The sequence below is a fragment of the Cyclopterus lumpus genome, chromosome 9 (assembly GCF_009769545.1).
Source record: "Cyclopterus lumpus isolate fCycLum1 chromosome 9, fCycLum1.pri, whole genome shotgun sequence".
NCBI classification, from domain to species: Eukaryota; Metazoa; Chordata; class Actinopteri; order Perciformes; family Cyclopteridae; genus Cyclopterus; species Cyclopterus lumpus.
In genome coordinates this window covers 15806162-15820935 of record NC_046974.1, presented here as the reverse complement: position 1 = coordinate 15820935, position 14774 = coordinate 15806162, and the positions used below count along the sequence as shown (strand labels likewise).

At 40.2% G+C, this 14774-nt stretch overlaps 2 protein-coding genes across 5 annotated transcripts; one reads left to right on the top strand and one right to left on the bottom strand.

Moving 5' to 3' along the window:
* The first annotated feature begins 1452 nt into the window (after positions 1 to 1452).
* klf9 (Kruppel-like factor 9) lies at positions 1453 to 5660 on the top strand. Its single transcript, XM_034542619.1, has 2 exons — positions 1453 to 2240; positions 3530 to 5660. The coding sequence occupies exons 1-2, from the start codon at positions 1847 to 1849 to the stop codon at positions 3808 to 3810; spliced, it is 675 nt and encodes a 224-aa protein (XP_034398510.1). The 5' UTR covers positions 1453 to 1846; the 3' UTR covers positions 3811 to 5660.
* A 1552-nt stretch (positions 5661 to 7212) lies between these two features.
* fam219ab (family with sequence similarity 219 member Ab) lies at positions 7213 to 13401 on the bottom strand. 4 transcript variants are annotated; one of them, XM_034542615.1, is made up of 6 exons: positions 13324 to 13401; positions 12013 to 12112; positions 10309 to 10417; positions 9721 to 9801; positions 9566 to 9620; positions 7213 to 7371 (listed from the first exon to the last, which is right to left on the bottom strand). In XM_034542615.1, exons 1-6 carry the CDS (start codon positions 13399 to 13401, stop codon positions 7213 to 7215), a joined length of 582 nt encoding a protein of 193 aa, XP_034398506.1. The 4 variants fall into 4 exon arrangements, with proteins under 4 accessions (XP_034398506.1, XP_034398507.1, XP_034398508.1 ...); XM_034542616.1 differs by having other exon boundaries at positions 10309 to 10409; positions 12056 to 12112; XM_034542617.1 differs by having other exon boundaries at positions 13375 to 13401.
* Between the last annotated feature and the right edge of the window lie 1373 nt (positions 13402 to 14774).

Genomic DNA, 14774 nt, shown 5'->3' with positions numbered 1-14774 from the left:
ATAGTGTGTATGTGTATATTTGTTTGTGTGTTGTTTGGAGCTACTTGGATCCTGAATTTCCCTTAGAGGATCAATAAAGTACTTATCTATCTACCTATGCAGGTATCTACACTACATATTCTGCACATTATGCAGAAAGTGCTAGTAATATTTATTTTTCATTTATTTTATACATTAAATTGATAGTGTCTCTATAAAGAGAAATTAAGGGAATATATTAATTACAATATCAGCTGATTGTTACAGGTTACACAGTGTATCTAATTGTACATTAAATATTCTTACATCTGTTTCTGTTTCCCATCTGTTTCTCTTATGTCTTGCGAGAAAGACACAAAACTCCATCACACGCTGACGATAAACGGACCATGTGCACAGAGTCAAATGAGTTCATGGAATTGAATAGTTCAGGTGTAAATCTTTGAGGGCAGTTAAGGACTGCACTAATTTAGAATCAGGCCATGGTTAAGTAACTGGGACACAAAGTGAGACCTGTCCACAGCCATAACAATATTAGGGTTGGATAACGTCCCTCTACATGACATACATGTATATACTGAGCTCTGGTTGGATGCCAGTGCAGCTGCTAATATGTAGACGTTACTCAAGGATAATCAATCATCAACCTTTCCACCGCTGTTCCTTTTTCCAAATAGACAGGCATAATCAACTTGTATGTCTCTATAATAGCGTAATCTGGCCTATGTTGCATCAAAATTAATGTGAATCTATTAATTAATCTCCCAGCAAGTAGCTTTACAAATATGACAGTAGTGTACTTGTAGGAGTTTTGCAATAACATGCTTTCTGGGGGCGTGCGATGAGCAAGTTGTGTACTCAGCTCCCCACTTGTGAGGTTGCATTTGAGTGCCTCTTCAGAACAAGTCTTACATATGAGTTATATTGGAAATGGTCAAATGAGCCTGCTGACAGGAGTTGTAATGAGTCTTCAAACATATACTGTATGTTTGAGTTGCTATGGGGTAATGAATAGGAAAAAAGTAAACAAAAATAGTAAACAATAGTACACATCAAAAATAAGCTGATGCTGTATATGTTTCCACTATTCACACAATCTATCTATGAGTGTCCATATAGCTACACTTTTCGAAAAAAAAGTCTGTAAATATAAAGTATTTGTGTTTTGGATATACGTATTCCTATTTCTACGTCCAAGCCATTTTAGCTGAGACTTCATATTCAATTTTGGAGAATGGCAGACTAACCCTATCCACCAGTAACCTGCAGTACCTGAACGCAACTTCAGTCCGGACCAGCCCTCTTTTCAGCAATCCCAGCCTGTGATTGATCCAGCGTTTCTTCACTCACTCCTGTGAATGGACAACTCCACAAAGCGAGTCATGTTTCCTCTCGGCCAATCACAGCTCCGTATTGTGATGACACCGTGGGATTCCGCGAAATTGTTTCTTGGAGTTGAGAGAATTGCAGCCCACAGTAAAATAGGACAACTTGACGCATGTGTGGGAGCGCAGAGAAGGACGGAATAAACGCAGTTACGTAGCTCGGTCGATTAACGGTGTGTTTGATCGATCTGGCATTTGGAAAAAAAGGATCTAGATGGAGAGAGGAAGAAATTCAAACTAATATCTTTGCTGTCGGGGTGTTTATCCGCCCTGCAACCTCCACAAGAAAACGCCGCCTTTGCGGAATAGTCACATTGAAGACGACACGTGTGGATGCCTAACCTCATGTACCCTTGGATGACTGCGGTCTAATTACTTAATAGCATCCATATTGTCTGATTATTTTGTTTTGTTGGAATAGCCTATACAGCTACTATATAGAGCTACATTGTTCTTTTTCTCCATCCGGACCTGCTGTAGTGATGTCAGAGGTGGATGTCTCTGCAGACTGTGACCTCAGCCGACCACCGGGGCGGACAGAGGACACGTTGAAAGAGAACCAGGAGAACAGGACTTTAATGATGGTGGCAATGATTTTATTGGACTTGAATAAATGTAACCCAAACGCTATCGGCCCTGGAGACAGCATGCGTCTCGGGGGCAGCGACGCGGGTGCGCTGGAGAAGGTGGAGCGGGGAAGTGTCCGGTCCAACGCCGGGGACAGCCGGGGGTCGGTTGCGACCAAACAGTCCCGGAGCAAGAAGGCGGTGGCGAGCCAGGAGTTCCCAGAGAAGAGACACTGCTGTCCTTTTACCGGCTGTGGGAAGATGTACGGCAAGTCGTCCCACCTCAAAGCCCACCTGAGGGTCCACACCGGTAAGTGGAGGCTCCGCTGGAGGCTGACAATGAAACTAATGCGCTCGATTCTGTTGGCGACAGCGAAACCGCTCCGCGTCACGTCATTTGTTTTATATTTCAGACGCATATTCACATCACTGTTAAATCTCCATTTGCTATTTCTAAAAGGAGTTATGGACCAGTCGGTGAGCAATTTAGAATGGCTGCAAGATCTAACATCATAGGCTATCATGTAACAACGAATGGGGTCTAACGTTATAGACGACGCCCGCAGTCCATGCTGCGTCTGTGTAATGTGACGTGCGGAGTAAGCGAGAGACCACATGTTCCTACAATTCAATAACCCATGATAGGGAAGGGGGTCCCATGAATGTGTACTGCTGGGGGTGTGGCTGACCCGCCCATAACAGGCTGAGGGGGTTGGCTGGGGGGTTGTGGGAGGCTTGTGTGTCACACTTGAATGCGATCTGGGAACACCACGTGCCGCCGCCCATTTCTGTGGGTAGATTGTTTAAGCGTGAAAAATCATCATGGTACACAATTATTATGTTTTCCAAATAATGGCTCAACTGTTTATTGTTGCATGTCATTCACATCTGTTTTTTTGGGGGGATCACGCGTAACAGTACCATGTGTGTCTACATCTTGGCCTCTGATTCAGATACAGGTCACTGCGACACTGTTGCCTCCTCATGTTCTGGTCTAGAGATAACCCTCCCTACACCGCCATTTCCTCATACGTCATCTTCCTCCACTCCCCTCGTGTCGGGTTGTAAACAAGGGGAGAGGTATGGTTCAATGGAGCACATGTGGGAGTGGGAGGGGGGCAGCAGTTTTTTTGATTTTCTTTTTTAGATTAGTTCAGAGGCTATATATTATGTGTGTATAAATACACGTTAACCCCAATATTTTGTTTTATCACCTTGATACTTTTGAAATGAGGTGATTCAAAACATTTTCTATTCAGTTTTTTTTAGGGGGAAAAAGCATTACGTCAGTTTTGGGTCTCAGAGAACCTGCTTTAAACATGTCTAAATTCATTGGGTTAACATTTAAAGAAAACAAATAATTGATTTTGCAATTACTTTTTACACACACAGCAGTGGAGTGTGTGGGTCCCCGAACAATGAGAAAGAAAAGCCAATATCAGCAAACCACGAGGCCTAAAGTTGTGTGTGTATATATATATATATATATATATATATATATATATATATATATATATATATATATATATATATATATATATATATATATATATATATATATGTGTGTGTGTGTGTGTGTGTGTGTGTGTGTTTCCCCAGGTGAGCGCCCCTTCGAGTGTACCTGGCCAGACTGTGGAAAGAAGTTCTCCAGATCAGATGAGCTGACGCGTCACTACCGCACACACACCGGTGAGAAGCGCTTCAATTGTCCAATGTGTGACAAGTGCTTCATCAGGAGCGACCACCTGACTAAACATGCCCGGCGACACGCAGGCTTCCATCCCAGCATGCTTCAGGGCTCCAGTGCAGCCAAGAGATACCGCTGCTCTGTGTCCCTTTCCTCATGTGACTCTGGAGACCAAAGCCCTGTTGGGGTGTGAGACACACACACCACTATACTTACAGGTTATACATAAACATAGACACACCCATGATACATGTGGTGTTTGCACCTTTATTAACTCAACCAGCCAGACTACTATTTTAAAAGTGTTTCTATGCATGTAACAATGTGCAACAGCAAAAAGAAATGTACATTTGAACCAGACTGTAATCAACCTAGAACCTGGAAGTAGACCTTTTATTACCGGACGTAACTGGTATTTATTAGGGGTTTTCATTGTCTAACACAGGTTCTAGTTGCTTTGCAATTTGGGATTATTTAACTTTGTGTTGTGTGCGTTTTTTTCCCCTTGAAGAATCTGACCTCCAAGAGGCATTTGTGGACATAAGTATATTGTTTTCATTAACACTACATGAGTTCACTTTCCCTTGCAGACTTTATTTGCAGGTGAAGACAACAAGAAAACAAATCATTACTTATATATTCCTAGTTTTGGGAATTGTCTTTTAGTAAATAGTATTTCACACGTGCTACAAACCGTTACTTGCCACTCCAAAACAAAGCAAATGTACAGTATAGCAGTGTACAAAGATTAAACAGATTAACTTTCAGATGGATGATATTCTCTGTATACTGTAGTTATTATAGTTATAAGACAAAGCTATATTCTAGAGAATTATAGAGCTTGGGTATTTCATTTTGCATATGTGGCTATGGACTTAGAAAATGAGGTATACTGTGAACTTCTAGGTATAGTTTGTTCAGTTGTTTCCTGTGTTGAAACGGTGTCACATCATGATTAAGTTGCAAATAATTGACCAGAAGCCATAAGCAAACCGCAGTTTAATACATTTACCCCCCCATCATTGCTTTTTCAGACTTGAAATATGTAAATGATGCAGGGATAAACAAAACAGGGTAAAGCATTTAAAAGATAAGCTTTTACTTGCATTGGAAATACTTTTCGATGTTAAGACCGTAATGACTCATGTTAAGTTAAAGTTTGTAAACTGTTAACAAGGAGGTCTGTGCCTTTTTTTTGAAGGATTTTGCAGCAGAGAGGAATATCTACATGTTGAACTTTTGGAAATACTACCTGAATGAACATCGACAGATTCTTTATGTTGATATTCAATAATACTTAGAAAATCAACGACTGTCTTTTATGCCAACAGTGCCAGTTGCTATACATTGAAACGTACTTTTGTTTACTCTGTATCTGGACAGCATTTTATCAGGTAATAATGTGACGCATGGTCATTTCAGTCACTATTACACCCCCTAGTGGTAATATGGAAGCACAACATTTCTCACAACAAATAGTCAACCAAACTTTTAATTTATGCCCTTTTTTAGATGAGAAGTAATTGTATTTGTATTATGTGTATTATTGTTTATTTGTCTGTTCATCTTTTAGAATATTACTAATGGTATGAGGTCTTATTCATCCATAGGAGCTAGACACATTGTTGATGATTTTCTTTATAATACTTACCACATGATGCATTCAAATGTCCAGCTAGAGTAAGCCCGTAGGACAAAAACTACATACATTTATAACGTTACATTTATTTTCTGGCAGTATGACAACTGTGATTAGATGTTGGTGCCTTTCAGGTTTAACCCTCACTCCTGATGCTAATGCTCTGTAATCAGGGATTATCAATGCAGACCACACATTATTGCAATAGACATAGCTGTGTTATGATTAATGCTCAAAAGTTGTAACATTAAAATATTTTTCTCTTTCTAAACATTTCCTCATTAATTCTGTCTCTCATCACACACTGAACTTCCCACCGTTGGTTAATGAATAAGTGCTCTTCTTTAATGCTGATGATGTATTGCAAAAAAAGATGTATGAACCTATAAAGTTAGAACCTTTAGCTGTGTTTATTTATTGTTTTCATACACCGCACTTAATAACATTGTTAAATACTGTAATGGTAGTGTTTACATTACAAGAAATTCATTAAAAAAAAGTAAAAGCAAAGAAAAACAAGTATCACCCATGTGAAAGAAAAATAAGCATAACTTCATAGACAGCAAATGCTCTTCAAGAAAACTAAATGATCAAGATGGCAATAAATACACACATTTCAAATCTCTCTGTACTTAAGGCATAATCTAATTGCAAATTATCAGCTGGTTTAAGAGAGGGATCGGTCATAAATGAAGGATATTAGTGCTCCAAGTTAATGATTCTTGATGTTCCAACCCATTAGTCAAAGGAGATTAAAAGATAGTATCTCACTCTTTATGTTGGCAATATACATCTGTATGCATGCATATGCATATATCCGTGTGTTTGCGTTTGTGTGATAAATTAAAAAGGGAAAACAGGAATGAGAAGCAATCAAGAAAATATTTAGTGGGCGAGTAACACAGCAGAGTTTGCTGAAAAATCTATTGAGAGGCCCCCACCGTCCCTTTGGCCTTGATAATATATCAATCATGTGAGTATCATGTGTTAGAGGGTTGTTGCAACAATATATATTCCTCCATTTTTGACAGTTCACATCAGAAAAGACACTGGCATTGCTATGCAGGAAAGAGTAAACAGATATGGGCCCAAATAAAAAAATTACGAATGTGCTAATTCAAACCAATACAAGTCAAGCTAGTGCCACAACAGTAGCATGTGATTGCACAATATAAATGCGGCAAAAATCAAGTGTACAACGAGCCAATTTGTTATCATTTTCCTTTCTATTATTCAGTCCAGTGCTCCTCATGCAATTTGTTCCTCAGCCATTCATGTTCATACATTCATCCCTATACTCTGTATTGGAGAGCCAGCAAAAGTATTGAGGGTGGTGTGAATGAGTGCAATTTAACCCTGTGCAGTACAATGAATACGGGACCAGATATCCTCTATTTAGGGATACCAAGACCGCAGTCCACACTTCTCAAATATTCCCACGTCAACACAATCATACGTATCCCTCAATCCTAAAAAAGTAAGCATTTAAATAAAAATGAACAAATAAAAAAACCTAGAAAAATGCAACCCATAATTCAGTAAGGTAAGCAGAACAGTTGAGTCAGCAGTTATGATGGTTCTTATTCTTCAGGGAAATGGATATCACTTTATAGCATCAATTGACCTTGTTTCATGTCCTCTAATATCAGTGTGTTACACCATGATCACCAGAAGAAGGGCTCTCAAACACAAGTGCAAGTCCTACCATAGGAGGAAACCACCACTTTTACTCATATTTTCAAATGTGCTCCTTCTCCTAGATTTGAAACCAATTACTCTATATGTTAATTAGATTATTTCTCATCGCCATTATTATCATAGCACTTAACGGTCATTACAATACTTTACCAATGCTTCTCTGTCACCACTGTGGCAGCGAAGTAAACTCACAGCAGATGAAGATTGGGGGTTATATTGTGTGGAACCGGGAAGGGGCAGAAGGTCAGAGGGCTGAGGTTACTGTATTTGACAGGTGGTGGAGGAGGTTGCCTGGCAACACATGCAGGTGGGGTTGACTGATTTGGGCAGGATAAGATCCAGGTCCTCGTCGTCCGGGATCTCGTCTAGGCGGTAACCATCTTTCAGCAACTGTATGTTCAGATCCTGATTGATTTGCTGAAGAGGGGAAGATAGACAGAGGAGGTTGATGGGTTCAAGCAACGTTTCCAAACCACAGGGACGCGGACCAGTAGCAGGTCACAGAGCATACTTTGCTCGTGGGCCACTCCAGCCTTGGGCTCAGTTTGGGTTCAGATTTGATTATTTTCAAATAAAATCTTTAAATAAAATGTCTCAATGCTGATTGTCTGTTTTCATGTCTGTCAAGTAAATAGTACATTAATGGTAAAGTTAAATGGACTTGTACTTCTATGGCGCTTTTCTAGTCTTCCGACCACTCAAAGGGCTTTTACACTACATGTCATTCACCCATTCATACATTAATAGCAGGGGCTGCCATGCAAGGTAATTTGGAAATTAGCTCTTTGGCTAACTCTGGCTCACTTACAGTCCTACTGTTGATTAGTGTGCATTGTCCCTGCAAAATAAATGAATAAAATAAATAAATAAGGTGCCACCGGGGGACTATCGAAACATTCATACCCAAACATACACAAAATGCACAGCATTCAGGAGCAAATTTGGGGTTAAGTGTCTTGCCCAAGGAGGCATCAACATGGACTAGCGGAGCAAGAAGATACACAAGGCCTAGTGGGAAGAGCAAAGGAGGAGACAGAGTGTAGCAAAGGTGACTCAATTAGGGATGAAATATAGAAATAATAAAACTTCAAATTCGGTCTCAGAAGCTACAGCCAGCAGATGGTTAGCTTAGCTTAGTACAAAGACTGAAAATGGCCTGGCTCTGTCCAAAAGGCACCTGCCTACAAACACCTCAAAAGGTCACTAATTGAGTCGTTTTATCTTGTTTGCATAATCCATAAAAAACAAGGGGGTTTGTGCCAACAAACCCCCTTGTTTTTTAAAAGTTTTATTTTGAGCTGGGTAAAATGTACAGTGGTAACCATGACAAACTGATTTAGAGCACTTTCACAGATGGCAGTAAGGATCATCACTTGGAGTTTTGTCATGAATGTGATGACTACTACTGTCCTGCTGGAATGTTCTATTTCGCCTTTGTTTGCATGCAAAACCAAAGCAATGTCTTTATTAGATATCCAAACATTTACCTTGTTTATGTATTAACGGTTTAGTCTACCGTAGATAGATAACCTTTATACTGTAGGCCTACCAGTGTTTTAGTCAACAACAACTACACCAAAACAAAGTCATGACCAAAACCAGTGTATCGAGACCAGGACAACACTAAGACTTTGAGGGTTAGAGACCAAGTCAAGACCAGACCAGAGCCAGTCACACACTGCAAGACACACGATAAAATGTACAGCACGCAAACCATAGGCACCATTGATTTGAAAGATCCACATTCCCGTAAAAACAACTACAGAAAAGATTTATCCTCATTCACATGTTTTATGAGAAATGCCTTGATAAAGTAATCAAAAAACATTGCAGGGGTGATTTTTATGTGGGGGTTTCCTCTGTCACCTATGAGCAATTACTGTAAAGATATTTCACATGAATCAGACAATGCATCGGCATTTCTCTTTCTTTGTGTGAGACCGAGACAAACCAAGCAAAAATGCAGTCAATGCGAAGACAAAAACCAGACCGTCAAAACTTAAGACTAATCTTCTGTACTACTACACTGAGGCTGCACTGTATAGCAACTGTGTTTCCTTACTTTTTTAGCTATAGTACAACCGTATTGTTGCCACGGCGTATTGCTTGCTCAGAACTTGCTGTTGTTAGGTTGTACTAAGAAAGAGGAGACAATGGCTAAATTGGGTTTCAACATATACTGTACATTATTATTGTTATTTAAAACATGGTGGACTTAAGATCTGAAAACGTATGGGCTTTTTCATATAACATACAATATACCCACAAGCCTGAACGTGTCACAGACAGACAACGTATGTACAGGGTGGGAACGAAGATTTCTGGGGAATAAATATGATGTGCAGGAGCAGACACCCAGAGATGACATTTCATTTGTTTACCGCTTTGTGTCTCATGCACATTTATGTGCAGGTGCATCCGCAATGTAATGATGCGCTTGTAGCAAGCGACATGCCGACAGAATTACCGTGGATAAGTAGGATGGATATAAATGGGTTTGCTTTGAGATAAATGCCTGGCTCTTGGCCTCGTGACCAACATGGGAGATAGAAGAAAGAAAGTGGGGGAGGGAGGGAATTGAAACAAAGATTTGCTGTATCACATGTCTCACCTCAGCAGAGGAGTATCCCGACGATGAGTATCGAGACATATCAAAATCGTCGTCACTGAAACAAACAAACAACACAAATTAGCTTATAATTTCTGTGTTTACGGTGTTAATGTGACAATAAGTGTACTAATGTGTGTGTTTGTGCATGTGTTTACCTGTCTGTGTCTAGGGCCACCAAGGGCTTCTCATCTGGGCTCTGGTCTAAAGAGGAATAGCCTTTATTGGGCACTACCAACCTGCAGGGAGGGAACAGAGAAAGAGAGTGAGAGTAAGAGTGAGAGAGAGAGTGACCGAGAGGGGGGTGAGGGAGGAGCGAGAGAAAGAGGGAGAAAATAAATGATCAATAATAATAAGGGTGTAACAGAACACAACCGAAAGATTTAGAGGTAAAATGGATTCACAAACACTGAGTAAGATTGGCAAATATGCTGAAACAGTTACATATGTTACTACAGTAACAACAGAATAATGAATGAGGTCTAATTTGTAACTGACATCTTACAAACCCTAAATTAATAAAACTATACTCTTGCCAGCCCCACAGAAAGACATGAGAATAAAATCCATCTGGTCTTGCTCATGAGAACTTGTTTCTGATCGTGCACAAACAGTACATACATGTGGTCAGCTGTTGGTAGAAAAACTAAACAGTACAATACTAAACTAGAATAAGGACTGAAGTTGAGTTTATCAATATATTTGAATGACTAATAGCTAAGAAGCTACCGTCTTATTTTTCTTACCGTGTTCTGGCCATGACGTTGTTGTTCTTCTTGGGCTGCTGGTTGACTGGACTACCCACAGTGTTGCCGTTCTTCAAGGATCCCTTCCTAGCCAGCTCTCTCTGTTTCTCTGCACAAGAACACACAAACACCAAATGACCAACAAAATAGACGATGAATTTAGTTTGAGTTAATGTTAGTGGCACCTTAATGTAAATTTACGGGACAACTCCAATGAAATGTAGTAATTTACTGATGTTAATCTTTGCACTGAATAACTCCATGAAAATCTGATCAGGTTATGTTTAAAAAAGGAGACCAGATTTCACAAGAATAAATCTGTATAATTTAAACACTGAAGTCTGATTATGGAAAGGGAATTGGCTTGAATGTTTTTGAGTGTGAAATCTCTTCTTCCTGAACATGATGACAAACCATAGACTTTGCGGCACAGTAGAAGATGCGACATCATGGCAGATCAGTTTCTTCAGTGATCTGCTGACCAGGAAGTAATGATCATTGCTGGTATGACTATGGGGGTTGCTTAATGTAATACAAGACACAATTCACAAAGCATGAGACACTACATTCAGAAACAACTGGCTCTCGTCTCTTTGTATCCCCTTTTCTGATCCTTGTCACAGACCAGATGACAAATAACTAAACTAATGCTATTAGTCTACTCTGAGACAGCGAGGAACTAAAGTATAAAACATCAGCGACACTAGAAAAGGTTTTATCAAATTTATATTGTGCTGCCACTCAATGGCATTACACTTTGAATCCAGAAGTTTTAAGAGTCGATCAGAGGCAGATTAGAGGATTGTCTATCTCAAGGTCACTTGTTGCTCAGATTGTATTTCATAGACATTTTAGGACAGTGTTTACATGTCATAAAAAGACTCTATACACACACACAAATGAGTTTAAGCAGAATAACATTGTCATTATGGACTGACTGTAGACTAGATGTAGAATACATTTAACTTTTGGATGCCAGTGTTCTCAAAAAAGATCCTTTTTCGTACATTTATGTCACTAAATGGTTTACTCCTGCTGAATATTATTGGTTCTTCAAGGCTTTGGCAAAGAAAGTATTATAATAGAAGTAAAAAAAGATGGACTGCTGCTCACCACTGGACTCTGTCCAAGGTGCTGAAAAGAGCTATTTAAGGACTGTGGCTTTTCTTTCTTTTTAAAGAGATGAGAGTTGAAACATTTTTATTATTAATTGATTAGAGAACAGTGATCATTATTATTTAAGTTATTTTTCAGGCAAAAACAAAAAGCCAAAACTTTTGCTAGATCCAGTTATAAAATGCGAAGATGTATAGTTCCCCCCTCATTTAAGAAGGGTGTAGATTAAAATGTGTTTGGATATGTTCAGAAAAACAGCAACGGGCATTTTTCATTCTACATGGATGAATATAGGACTTACTTCTAGCTTAGCAGCATAATAAGGATAAATAAAACATAACATATCACCACATTCTTGGTTTACTTTGTGAATACATTTCAGAGAACTTTCCTATCACATTGTGCAGATGCCATCACACTATGAAATACAATTCTGCAACAGTGTGTCTTTTGTGTCAAGAGATGATGCCACATCTGCACATAACAGTAGGTTACACTTTCCAGGACATATGATATACAGTTGATTACAGGATATGGATATTCCCACGGGCAGACACTAAGCCTACAAATACTGAAGCTTTCACTCACCTATTTTCATCTGCAGGGGTGAGGGCTTGTAGTTGATAGTGACAGGTTCCCCCTCTCTGGTGTCCGAGTCCGCCTCTGAGGCTGTGGAAGAGGCCGGGTCCTGGAGACAAACAAGACAATGGCATGGACAGAAAGCAGAAATGTGCATTAATGAATTATTAATCTAGTTGTGTAATGCATAACAATGTCTATGCCTAGACAATGTGAATAAAACAGTTCATGAATAGATACAATGTAAGCAAGAGCCTCTCTATCTAAATATTTATGTAGCGTTATAAGGACAGCTTGTTTACAACCTATATTAAGTCCTACAAACACATACTTCTCAAGAAATATATACTATTAACCTTTATTGGGCTTTTTCATAGCTGAGATTTCAACTGAGATTGAAATGGTGATTTAAAATAGAAATTACACATTCTCATTTTAACTTATTTTAAGTGATTGAAAAATACTGAACCTAAAAAGGCTTCCTTGATTTGTTCAGGTTGCTTTAGGGCAATTTGGAGGACTCCTAGAAGTCCCTGGATCCAAGTTTGTGAAACATTCCTAAACAGTCGCATCTTATATCCAAAGGGCAAAGATATGGACAACAGCATACTATCAATGAGGGGCCACATTACGCACGGGAATGAATGGAGGTATGGGGACGCCTGGAGACTGCAGGTCAGACTACTTTGGGTCTAGACTGGTTCTCTAGTGTCCCCGGCCGTGGGCTGAAGAGGCCGCCCTGCAGGCTGCAGTAACCCAGGGCCCCGCTACGGCCCACGGAGCGCACCGCCAAATAATTTACACTGGTTTTGAATCAAAATGCAGTGATTTAACGTTTCATGCAAGCACATACTTGCAATTAAAGACGGCTCAGAAATAAGGCCAAGGCGACACACAAGCAGCGTTTAGGACGAAACAACTTGCTGCATTGATGCTGATGAGGTAGCAGCAGCGTTGGCATGGATGCTTGTTTTCGCCAGACATGACGAATGCAGCTCACTACGCAGCAGACCGGACGCTGCTTGCATTACACAGTGAAACAAACACGTCTGTCTATGAGCAAATAAATGATCCTCTGACACGTTACACTGGCATTTCAACATTTTAATGTAGTAGAAAAAACTTGAAGAAAATGCCAAACGGTACAACAGCCAGTATTACGCATGGCAGGTGATGGATCTGTCTGGATCCCAAAGCATAACATTGAGAATGGAAGGCCTCATACACTAAACATCCGACAATAACAGTGACATTAAATTAGAATACAATACCCAAGCATTGATAGATTGTGTCCAACAACAGCCAACACAAATAACTTACCAGCGGCTGCATCTCCGCCTGCATCTCCGCCTCCTGCACGGCACTCGGCACTTGAAATCTATCTATTTCTTCCATCATTTTCCTCCCTTCTTCTAAAGACTAATTATTGGGAACTGGTCGTTTCAGCGAGTTATCGCCGAGATTAAGAGTACAGTCAATTCAGATTTGTAACAACCTCTTTATTTCTCCGGTGGCGAGCTTCATCCCAGCAGGCAGTAGGCTATGTCGACGGTGGTGTGACCAGCTGGGTGACGGTGACTCTACCACCCACTTCCGGGTAGGGTATTACAAAGCCTCGGGTCCGTTGATCCAGAAACGGCCTTATGAAGAGGACAACGCGGTCCCCAGCTAAGTGAGACACTGGTGGAAAGTACATTTACTCAAATACTGTAGGCTACTTCTACGGCAATATCTTTCAGAGGCAAATATTGTATTGCATTTATTAAATGAATGACATTGAGTTAGGCTAATACTTTGCTGATTCTGATTATTAATACAACATGCAATTAACAACTACATAATAATTTAATAAGAGTATATTTGATCTAACCCCTGGGGAAAATTCACAAGCTATAAGTAAATAATCAAATGATCCCCAATTTTATAAGCATTAAAATAATGCTAGCACATTAGTGCATCTACAATTATAACATCACCTATTATTATACTTAATTGGACCAGTCTACATGACTAATTGTACTTCTTTTAAAAAGGTCAAATGTGTAAGACCTGGGACACATACTCCAAAGACACGAGAGTCCATACAATCTAAAATCAGTTGTTTAAAAGAGAGGGGACAAAGCCAACTACTAACTCACTGCAGAGCAAGAATATGCACACATTGCTGAAACCCTGAGAACTGGTCAAAATAAACACTGCTCCTTATAGTCATTACATATGGCGCAAGCCTAATTTACGTTAGCCGTCTGTGTGTTTGTGCCACTAACTGGGCTGTACGGTCTGTGTATACTTTGATAGTTTATTTGTACCAGGGGTGGTTAGGACCCAGACGCAGTAACGACGGACACCAAATTGTTTAGCAAGATTTTATTAGAGGAGATCTCAAAAGAAAAACTGTCTCGGATCCACTCACAAAGAAACCAGCTTGGGAACACCAAGCCGTCAGGGAACAGGCAGACAGAGACCAGCGGTGTAGCTGAGGCTAATTCTGTGGACGGGGACAGAAGGCTATGGTGGTTTACTAGGGTAGGCAAGGCGGAGAAGTCCAGACACGCATCTGGCCCCTGAGGTTTGTGTGAGGTTGGGGTGTATATACCACAGGGAGTAGGCGCAGCAGTGGGCAGGTGCGAGTGTAGAGCTGACGAGGTGGGTGTGACTAACAGGTGTACAGAATAAAGCTGAGGAGGTGGGTGTGACTAACAGGTGTATAGAATAAGCTGAGGAGGTGGGTGTGACTAACAGGTGTATAGAATAAACTGAGGAGGTGGGTG